Raw genomic sequence first — 12,023 nt, 5'->3', positions numbered from 1 at the left:
TGCGGTAAGTTCATCAGTCTTCTCTTCATGTCTTACACATGCTTGATAGGCGATATATCGGGAGATCTGGATGGCCATTGCAAGAAATTGACATTATCATGTGCAAATAGGTCCATAGAACGTCTTTCAATATGGGGATGGGTATTATCCTGCTGGAAGAGTGGGTCTTCCAACTACTGAAGAAGTGGAAGAATATCGGGTTCTATCACGTCATCCACATATCGCTGGGCGTTCATACTACCTCGAATGAGTAACGAACGAGACCTACCATAAGTTATAGTACCCCATACCATAGTCCCCACAGCTTGGTGCACATGCCTCGTAACAGAAAATTCAACATTGCGACGTTCTCCACGTCTTCGGTTGCCCCTCATACGGTCATCGTGCATACCCAAACAAAACCACCCTATGCCACTCGAGGTCCCAGCGTAGTCGTAACCTACACCATTCCAAACGCTTCTGGCGGTGTTGGGCTGTTAATGGAAACACAAGATGTGGCCGATATGATTGCAAGCGATAAGGTCTGATTCTGTGGTAAACCGTTCGAAGTGTTACAGGACGACCTTCGTTAGCTAACCATTCATCGGTAATTGACCTGGTACTAGAAAATTGGTCTCTTGTTGCCATTATGGCTCAGTGGTAAGAGCATTGGGTTATAAATCCGAAGGTCGGGTGTTCGAACCTGGGTTGAGGTGAATTTTTCATCTGTGGCGGAGATGGAAATTACCTTCGGCCTGTTCCGAGCATTCTACCGGCTACTCCGAATTAGGTTTTCCTGCAGTTTTCCTAATTCGTAAGGTAAATACCGGAGTAGTATAGACCATCTTAAGACCTTCTGCAGAGGCACCTCTAAATATAGCATTATGCGGGTCACTCTGTAATTGGGCGCATGCTTGTTGAGGGCCCAAAACAAGAGAGGGATAATAAAATAAAAATAAATAAATAAAATAAGTCGAAGATGGCGATCCCGCACTTCAATTGTTCTTTTTTGCCCCCTCCCCCTTCACTGCCCCCTCCCTTTCCTCTTTACGACGATCCTGCCCCTTCCCAAATCCACGCCCGACTGCAGCGAATCATGGTGGATTGGCTTTGGTTAAGGTGACTTGCAATTTTTCTGGCAGAAAAACCACTTGCGTCCAAACTAACAATACGACAGCTGTCGACGTCTCTTAATTCGCGGTATATTCCACGGTGGCGTATTCTAGGCATGATCACAGCCTCAAAAGAAATGATTAAAAGCGAAAACAATAAAAACTGAACAAAATCTCGCAAAACATACACCATATAAAATTAGTAGAAAAAAATGAAAGAACTGTCAAATAAGCCATTACCACTTGATCCATATGAATGAAATTTTAATCAATCGTTACCTTTTAGTAGTTCAACATTTCTGCCAAGTTTGGTCAAAAAATTCCTACTCCTTCTTGGTGTTGCAATTTCCATGTCACTGAGTATATAAAAAACAACAAAATGAAAATCCTTGCAAAATTAGTTTACTGACAACCCCCTACAAAGGACAGTTATTTAACAATGGGACAAGTTATAGCGTTTTCGATTGGCAAAACTCGTACTGCACGAGAGACTGAAGAAATCCATATGAAAATTGCTCTCAATGGAACATAAATATTCGTAAATATTTGTTGTCATTTGTCCATAACCTCATTTTAGATTTAGGTAATCGACAAATCCCTATTCTAAAAAATGACAAACGATTTCAGTATTATTTATGATAAACGATGAGGAATATAAATTTGAAATTCCTGTAAAGGGCCAATTTTTGGCGTTCAGTTTAATGAGTAAGTGCAACTTTTTGTAAAATAGAAGTTACGGCTAGTTCATCATCTTCGCTATCGCTAGATGACGACAAAAAACTCTCCCAACGCAAGAAACAAATTCAAATTGTCGCACGTTTGTTTTGAAAATTTGTTAACTAGCAGCTCCACGAGCTCACGGACCTCGTGCGTCGAAATTTGCACTGAGTGCGTAATTGTTGCATCACATTTGCCAATGGAACACAGAAAATTGCCCTAAAATTACCAATAGAACGTAAAAATTGCACTCGTGCAGCACGGGTGTTGCCAATCGAAAACGCTATTAAACGAGAAAGAAAGCACGGTTTTGACGTTAGTTCAAAATGACAACGTACACCTAGAACTATACACAGAACAGTAATATTGTTCTATGGAACTATATAAGGCAACAAGGGAAGCAGGTTCATCAACATCGTCTGTTATGATTACTAAACTAACTGTACCAGATGTGCTAAACAGAATAAAAAACGTTATGAAAGAAAAATGGCAAAATCAGTGGTCTACAGTGGAAACACAGTTGAAAATAATACAACCTGACCTTTTTTGTGGGTATAGTAAGAGTGAAAACCTGAAACGCAAAGATCAAGTTATAATAACACGGTTACGTATTGGCCACACGAAACTAACACACAGTCAGCTCCCACGAGGACAAACACATAGACGTGCTCAATGTGGAGCGGAAATAACTGTTAAGCATATTATGCAAGAATGCCAAAGTTTAGGAATCTACAGGAAACGCACAATATCACAGATATGCTTACAAGATAATACTTACAAACCTAGTGGTGGTGCGCCAATTACCTGCGTTGTAGACGCCGCCTCCGCTCGGTGAACCTAAAACCTAAAATAAAATAATAACAATCTTTACTTCCTGTGGACATACGATTTTGCATACAAACGTGTTTCCGCGTATGTTCCATTTTTAAAAAAACGCATCAACCTATAGGATATGTGCGGTTCACAACTATACACAGATATTGGAAAACAAATTTGTGCTATATATAGTCACAACTGAACCAGCCTTTAATTAATTAGATTATGTACGTTGAACTTGAAATGGAAGGTATTGGTTCATCAGGATACTGGACTGCAAGGTAAATCGCGGTCTTACAGTGTTGTGACCTTTGTATAAATTTCAATTTTTATCTTTTTAGACTGCATTTTTGAAATTTATCTACAGGGCGGTAGATTTGAAGGTGACAGTTTTACATTGCACCTACTACACATTTGAACTACTTCAACGCGTTTTTTTAATAAATGGAACAGGGAAATAAAATTGCATGCAAAATCGTATTTTCCACGCACTGTATGCATATTACAGTAAACTCTGCAGATGTTGTCCTGTGCACAGGTCATGATGGCTAACATCTCTGCCTGAAACAGTGCTGTACTGACCAAGGAACCATGCCCATTCCCTATATTTTATTTTTGTGTAATGAGGGGGTATTTTATATAACAACTTACAACAAGGAACAAGGGGAGTAGCTAATTAAATGGGAGCTAATTGTTGGTCAGAACTTATTGTTCGACAAATATGCAGTAAACTCAACTCCTCTGTAATCTATGCATAAGGGATCCTCTCCAATTAATTAAGTAACTCACCGGGGGAATAGGAAAAGGTTACTCGAGCAAGTAGATCACTCAGTGGTATAATCACCCGGGACCGCATCATAGCCTCATGCACTCTGAAAGTCTACGAATATATCCAGATATCTGCGAGGGGTTTTACCTAATAGCCCAACAACAAAGCACAACCAGCACAATACACTCACCACCTACAGGTCGGTATTTTATTTTATTTTTAATTTCTTTGCTATTTTCCTTTTATTTTTTTAAATTTCGTTTTTATTTTATTTTTCTTTTAGGCGCTTACTCTGAAAAGAGGCTGTATATTCCATAGATATAGCCTAGCCATTAAATTTGTGCAAACATATGTGAGAGAGATAGCCAACAGTAAAATGCATTGGATGTCTGATAAATGAATTTCCAAAATTTTTGGTACTTTGGCAGGGTGTTGTTTAACTTGTTTCGGTTCATTCTTCATGGGAATAAAGGGGACAAAAAAATGTATAGCGATAGCATTATAATGCAACTATTTTAAATTCACAATCTACAAAACAAATAATCGCACAATGCCAAATTCATTTGTTAGTTTATCATATAACACAGCAACATCCAAAACAGCCTGACAGTTAAATATTACAATAAATTTTCAAAAAATGTGATACACACAGTTTATCTTTTTTTTAAGTTTACATCCATCTGAGTATACGTGGAATAATAAACAATGGAAGATGGTACAATGCAAATACAATTAATCCAGCACAATGTGCAATATACAAAATCCATTCTTGGTACTTAATTTTCGGATTGCTATAAAATGCGTACAATTACATCTTAAAGATATTACTATTATGCCATAATTCTTATGTTTAAACTAAGTTAGAAAAGTAGGAAGTAAGGTACAATAAACATCTCATAAAGTTGTAACATCGTAAATAATGTACAATGATTTGAGCAATCCTAGGAGAGATACGTTAAGGCACAACATTTTTTAAATAAGACTATGCATAAACCTAATGAATATCTTCCTGCTCTTTCTCGCGCTGCCTTACAGCTACCGCCGTTTCGACCAAAATACGTAGACATTTAAATTTATCTTCGTCGTCCGATTTTGACACGGTAGACGATATGGTTCCTAAACTATGTGACGGTAAAATTTGTACTTTAGAGTTGCTTACAGAAAACGTGTGCTGTAATTGAGGTAGGGAAGTAATTTGTGCTTGCGTCGAATTCCAGTAATCGTCCGCTACGATGAGTTCTTCGCATACAAATCTGAAAAGATAACGAGATTGTTAATGTCAACAAAACAAACCCGACAAGAAATTTAAAAGAGCCTTAATTAGCAATAGAAATCGAACCTTCTCTCATTACCTTTTAATTTGATATGTTCATGTCCGTGATAAATTCCTTTGATTTGAAACGTTTTTTACAATGAGTCACTATGAGTCAATCATTCTTAATAAATAAGACACTTATATGTGTTAATTTAAATAAAATGTCTATTGGTACAGAAGATATGGTCAACTGACATTCACATCATGGTTTCTTCTTTGAATTTGGTTATTAAATGGACCTAATATTGGGTTGGAACTGCATATTTCATCACTTAAGGTCGCCATTCAGCCACAGGTGGTTTTGAAATAGCTGTTTTTAATATGGTTTAGCATGGTAAGATCTTATTCTATGAATATGGTCAAGTTGGTAGATGTTCACTAACTTATTTGTCTTAGAGCTCTATCAGTTCAATCTCAGTTCAATGTCAAGCACATAGAAGGTACAGTACAGACTACTACTTCCTTCACATTGAATTTTTACAGAATGAGATAGAGGGCAAAAAAAAAGAAAAACAATGATGTGAGGCAAACTATACTTTTACATAAATTTGCAAGAAAAATTTCAAAATCAAATGTTTTCCATCTCAGAGGAATAAATAAAGTTAGAGGCGCATGTAATATAAAAATCGTAACCAGCATATATTTGTTTGTAAAGAATGAATTGGTCCATGGTTGACAAATGTATTTCTAAAACGAGAGTAATAGCATCTTTATAAAGATTCTAAATCAGGATGAGTGCAGAGGAGGATTATATAATGATCCCTATATCATTTATGTTAAGTTGAAAAGTCTGAAATGGTACAAAGTTTTGGATGTTTTTAAAAAAGCATTGGCAACCCTGTAATACTATTGACAATTAGAGGTGGTTGTTTACTTTTGTAAAATACAGTATTCCTTATGTTTTGAACGTTTTTACGTTATATAATTATTCGGCATACCTTATGTGTGAACTGTCGCTCCTCTATGTTTTTATTAGACCTCTAACTGTCATAAAACGTAAACAATAACATTAGATATTGATTGACTATAAATGCGAAGATTTGGTTATGGCACCTCTTATCTGTATTTATTCCTCAGAGTTACAGTAATTTCTCAATTTCTTTTTAATTCTTAAAAAAATGCGCTAAACATTTTTTTGTTACGTCTTTCTACAGTGACTTACTACGAGACAGTGACGACAATAGTGTTTAATTTTTGATTGTTTGTTGCGATCGGCGGCCATATTGCATCGAGTTTCTGCTACATGTATAGTTATTGTGTATTGCCTACACTACCACTGTATTATTAGTATTTAATGATTTGTAATTTTAATTTTCGATGCAACATGGCGGCTGGGCGGAGCTTTTAGCTTCGGTGATTAGTGTGACGTCGATTTGTGCACAAAATTTTATTTGCAGGACTTGTTGACTACATACTCGAAGATTGTGATTACATTTTTCTCCTGTTGGTTTTAAACTATCAGACGTATATTGAAAAAATACTATAAAGGCAGAAAATCGAACAATATAAGTAAAAATCAACACTGAATTCATACCTGCAGCAGATATCTAAATTTAAAAACTTGTTAATACCTTCTGTCAGGTGCAAGGTGAATAACTTAATAATAGGAAAGGTGATAAGTAACAAAGGACTAATAGTTAAATTAAATTTGAATTAAAAGAATGTTTCGAACCTCTTGTATACTCATTGAAGCAGAAATTATTGATGTTAGGTACCGATATAAAGATAAAGAATACATCTTCGGATACATCTATGTCTTTATTGTAACAAATTTTTGATTTAATACTTGAATTTTACATAAATAATTGTAGCAGTACATGATTTTTAGTATTTCTGAGTGCCGTAATTATTAATATTTAAAAAATACCAAAAATTTGTTACAAAAGAGACATAGAAAAAAGGCTTTATCATATGATATATTTGTAAGAGAAATTGCAATAACAATTATTTACACGTCAATAATAAAAATTAAAATATAAATAACAAATTCACGCTCACAGTACACAACTTTATCTAACAAGAATGCTTTAATTTTGTTTTGAAATTGGCCAACGTTTAGCCCACTTTTCATTTGATCCGGAAGGGCGTTGTAAAGTTTAGAATCCAACGTAACCTTCATGATGTTGCTAATTAACACAGCTGTTTTCATAATTATGGTTCAAAAAATACTGTTTTTATTTAAATTATATCTCACACTATCAATAGTCAATATCAAAAAAGCAAAAATGTTATCGAGCAGCGTGGATGATATAATAATTACCAATGAATGATATATTTATACTGGTAAGATTTATGAAAAGTTATCGATAATTACCTAAAATTATCGATAATTATCCATTAACTAATACAGAGCAAAAGAACCTATCTAAAAGTGAACCTTAATCCATATGTCTACAGGGTGTTTCGAAATTCGCGCACACGGACTGTGGGATGGTGTTATACAACGAAAACTGAATAAAAAGTTCCTCTACCGGCCCTTTTTTTTTGACGTGCTGAAGTTTGTTTACTAGCAGAAGGCGGACATTTTGAACAACTGTTGTAATTACATACTCGTCATAATTATAGTTTATTTTGAACCTTCTTTTGTTTTTAAAAGTGTGTTATTGTTAAGTTTAACCAGTGGCGCTGCGTGGGGGGGGGGGGGGGGGGCGCGCAGATTTTTAAAACCGCGGTAGCTCGAAAAATAGCGGTCTGATGGAAAACTGGTAGAGGAACTTTTTGTTCAGTTTTTGTCATATCACACCATCCCATAATCCGTGTGCAAGAATTTCGAAACATCCTGTATAAGTGTCAAAATCTTCGACTATGTAGTCGACAATCGACATAGCAAATTTTCCGCTTAATTGTGACGTGGCCACTAATAGTCTATTGTCGCCACTGTCTCGTATAAAGTCACTGTACATTTTTCATAGTAATGGCGCCATCTATTAGTTATATGTATTGAGTTTTAAAATGACAGAAAGGAGAAAAATTGTTGTTTTACGTCTGTCCGCACAATTTTGTCCTTGTCCTGACAAAAACACAACAATTACTAATTTGGTACAGTCATTCTGAAGTTATGCATGTACATACATTTCCACAATTTATTTTTAATGATGCTTTTCATAGAACCAAATTGAAAGCACATGTTACAAAGTATGTTACTCATGCGCAAAATAAATTGTCTTTTTTTAAAATGTTTTTCTGGGCAGTGGGATCATCTTATAAAAGGAAACTAAGGGCCGGTTTTACAATTACACCTATTCGCAGAATAAGATATTCTTGGAATAATTGCCATAGTAACAACTATCCCATTGGTTGACGCAATGGTAACCAACGCAACCGTCGACGTTTATTCGAGGTATACTTGAAATCACGAATCTTTGTCCCTGCGTCATTGATTTGTGAATCAATTTCAGACATACGCTAAAACACTGTAATATCTGTCAAGTATGCGAAATCGATAAAAAACTTGTCTGAAATTGATTCACAAATCAATGACGCAGGGACAAAGATTCGTGATTTCAATTATATAGCTTATTCTCAGTATATCCCTGCATTGTAGAATTGGCCCTAAACGAGTATTTCAAAAATTGGATCACACATGCGTAGACTGTACTATTATTTGTGGACAAACTTTTCTGAAATGTTTACGGCGAATGGTGGTATTTTCTGTTTCAGTCTGAGTTCTATTATTAGCTATCATAAATCTACAGTTTTGATACAGAAACAGTTCAATGCAAGACATCACCAAATAAAACCAAGAAGAGAGATCATCCATGGATGTATTTCAATCCAGGTATTTGAAAACAGCTAAATATACATTTTTTTAATGAAATTGCTGCATTTTCGTTCTTACCTTCGTATCTAAATTTCCATAATTTTAAAAATTAAATTGGTAGCAAAAATAGTAAGTTGATTATAGTGTAGTCACACATCATCAAATAACTTCCCATCACAGAATTCACACACTTATTTCAAATAAATATTACAAGGTCCACAGTTGCAAAACGAGATGGCATTTTTCAAATGTGAGAAAATGTTAATTTGTGTGGAATCTATTTCGATATAACTCACCCTCTATTGGCAGGATGTTCCAAGTCATTATTTAGTCCGTACTGCAAGACGGTCGGCCACGGATGAAATTTCTCTTCTTCACTTGGACTGGAGCTCTCATATTCATTTGGACTATCTTCCTCGGAACGATACATTAATGACACCCTTTCATCATAATCGTGATCTAAACGAATCCGTTTCCCGCCAGTATTCACATCTTCATCCCAAGAACCACTTTGTTCCGATGTGAGTGAGACACTACTCAACTTTTTACCTTTTCGTGAAATTTTGTAGTGTAGCGGATCGTGTCCCTCGCGCCTTATCATCTCGGGTAGAATGCGTCTGCGAGCGTTAATAAACCAATTGCACACTTGAAGTACTGTTAAATTGGCCTCCTGCGATAACGTTACTTTCTCTGCGTCGCTAGGATAGGCGTTATATCGGTGTTCGTAAAGCCACCTCCTTAAAATTTTCACAGAATGCTTCGGTAAATTTCCTCGACGTCTTCGTACAGTTGCCATATTATGAGACTGTATGTTCGTCATTTTCATGGAGCTAAGGGCACCATCGTGGTCGGAGCCGGACTCGTTATCGTCCGTGCTACTACTTGATTGAAATCGATCATGATCTGCAATTAAGTAGGATTATGTAATTAAAATCGAGGTTTGAAGACATTTGAATTTGTTTACATGTCAAAAGACTGTTTGGCGCGTCCAGATAACGCACACGAAATTTGCCAACGTCGCATTGAAAGTAAACACGTGAGATTATTGTATACAAATAAGGTTACTCGCCGGTGATAGCAAAAGATGTCGATAATTCATTGTTGAAAAGTTATTCATTTTGGGGGGGCTAGCATAAATCATAATTCCTTGGAGCAGGTATACAAAGAGGAAACTCAAAAAGCATTAAAATGCCTGGTGAACTGACAGATCAAGCGGTTGACACTTGACAGTATGGCTACCACGCTACCTCGTGCTCGCACTATTTAAATACAATTTTCAGGACTGGGTTATCCCAAACCCCAGTTTAAGACAATTTAAAAACAAATACCAACCCTTTCTAATTTACCCCCCGTTACGAACTTTAGAATAAACGTCAACAACCGTCTTAAATTTTCACAGTACACTTACCGCCTTTAATTTTCATGATGACAAGTGATACTTTTCCTGGTTTAAATTAAACTGAAAGTCTCAAAGCTACCTTTTATATAACTTTAGTTGACAAAACATTTATATCAACAAACAAAATCTTTAAATTAGCACCTACGACCGGTTTTACAAACACCACAAGACGTAACTAAACTAAACTCTGTGCACCCAACGCGGCGACAGCTACGCGTCCATCCCTAACGCAAATTGAAAACGTTAAATCGAAATTATCACATAGAAAACGATTTAAACAATTCCTAATGGAAATAGAAAAATAATAGGTCAAACTAGAAACAATCGTGAAATCTGACTGCTTTGAGCGCGAACGTACACGAAAACTTCCGATTGCAGAAAACCGCGGCATCAGTTACATAACAAGCGAAAATTGTGACCAATAGCGTGTGGCGTCGCGAATCGCGGGAAAAACAAGATTAGCGTGAATGAAAACAAATACAATTTAAATGTTGTAAGCATATCGTCAGTCGTTACCGCACCTCATTTTGTTTATTGCGAATGGGTGAATCATTTGTCAGTTACTCCTAACGAAAGCGAACGGTATTACAAGTAAATAATGATAATTATTTTCTGCAAAGAGCCGTTGTAGTAGGAGAGCTGGTAAACATTTTTGGGTAGGTATTTGAGACACGCTGAAAACTTGTCCAATAATACCCAAACACAGAAATGCAGACCTGGCGGCGGAGAAGCGGGGCTAAATCAATCAATCCTTTATATTTTTAAAGACACGATTTTTTTTTCAAAAAATGTTCTAAATTTTAAAACCGAACATAGGCAATTTGGGAAAAACGTTTTTTGCAGATCGTTGCTCCCCATGTTAACTTAGAGGGTTTATAATGACCCCAATCGAAAGAAGATTTTTTCCTCGTCTAATGATATACGAAAGTTCATTTTCAGGTGTATTTCTCACTATTTTATCAAAAATTCAGCAATAAATCCACTTACCAAAATCATAAGCCATGACTAGTAAGACAAAAAGCAGATTCAAACGTTGAAATAAATATCAGATTATGACAACTGGCATTAATTTTTTTTGGAAAATGTGGTTCACCTGAGGAAAAAGTATTTATAATAAACAACGTTTACAGCGGAAATATCTACTCTAGTACGCGATATTTGTTTTCCGTGCATTTTAAATTACCTATACTATGATTTTAATGAGCGTCCCATTCTGTCTGTGTTAAAATCCATTTCATTCTTTAGGAAATTTCCATCATGGCATAACATGATTTTGCTAATTGGATTTATTACCGAATTTTTGATAAAATAAGGAGAAATACACCTGAAAATGAACTAATTCGTATATCATTAGATAAGAAAAAAAATCTTCTTTTGATTGGTGCCATTATAAACCCTCTAAGTTAACATGGGGAGCAAAGATCTGCAAAAAACGTTTTTTCCCATGTTAATTGCCTATGTTCGGTTTTAAAATAATCACCCGGTATACTGGCTGCAGGATTGGCAAACAAAACCCCAAAGTACAAAATCCCAACAAAAACCGGGTGGGTTTTTTTACAAAAACATTTGTAGAAAACATTTCATAACAAAAACCCGGGTTTTATAATTTTTGGGTTTTTGCATAGGATCTGTATTTTTATGCCTACAGTACGTTACGTTAGTTTTTATTTTCATTACCAAGCACTTCATACAAATACCTTTATTTCACATTAAGCCATTAATAGACATACGGAAGAGTTTTCGACTAGAAAAAAAAAATACTTCTATAACATTATAATGATAAATTATTAAATGTTGGCTTTCTAACTCTTTATAAAGAATAGGGCGCGGACGCGAACATTTATTTGATTTTTTTGAACCAACATAACCCTAAACTTTTACAGTTTAGTTTTGAGGTGTTTGTTCTATCCTGTAACAGATGGCGTCGCAATAATGCGGACGATAATCATACAAAAACCCTATTGCCCAGAAAACCTCAAATACCTATGGGTTTTTATACAAAAATCCGGGTTTTTGCCAACCCTGACTGGCTGTCATACACCCAATGTACTTTGATCACTTTTGATGAAAGTTGCAGGACAATAAATTGCCTTTATTTCGAAATAAGAGCCGATGGAAATTTCAACATGACACAATTACATCAAATTCAAACTGCA

At 35.7% G+C, this 12,023-nt stretch overlaps 1 protein-coding gene across 1 annotated transcript; it reads right to left on the bottom strand.

Moving 5' to 3' along the window:
• Positions 1-3,877: 3,877 nt before the first annotated feature.
• LOC116159514 (homeobox protein caupolican-like) lies at positions 3,878-10,226 on the bottom strand. Its single transcript, XM_031472504.1, has 3 exons — positions 9,877-10,226; positions 8,765-9,371; positions 3,878-4,646 (listed from the first exon to the last, which is right to left on the bottom strand). Exons 1-3 carry the CDS (start codon positions 9,890-9,892, stop codon positions 4,388-4,390), a joined length of 882 nt encoding a protein of 293 aa, XP_031328364.1. The 5' UTR covers positions 9,893-10,226; the 3' UTR covers positions 3,878-4,387.
• Positions 10,227-12,023: the final 1,797 nt, after the last annotated feature.

The sequence above is a fragment of the Photinus pyralis genome, unplaced genomic scaffold (assembly GCF_008802855.1).
Source record: "Photinus pyralis isolate 1611_PpyrPB1 unplaced genomic scaffold, Ppyr1.3 Ppyr1.4_LG1, whole genome shotgun sequence".
NCBI lineage: Eukaryota > Metazoa > Arthropoda > Insecta > Coleoptera > Lampyridae > Photinus > Photinus pyralis.
This window is presented reverse-complemented; position numbering and strand designations above follow the sequence as displayed.

Excerpts from the sequence above, each read along its gene's own strand:
- LOC116159514 (XM_031472504.1), bottom strand. Across the intron at positions 4,647-8,764 it reads GAACATCCTGCCAATAGAGG|ATTTGTATGCGAAGAACTCA; the intron begins GTGAGTTATATC and ends TTATCTTTTCAG.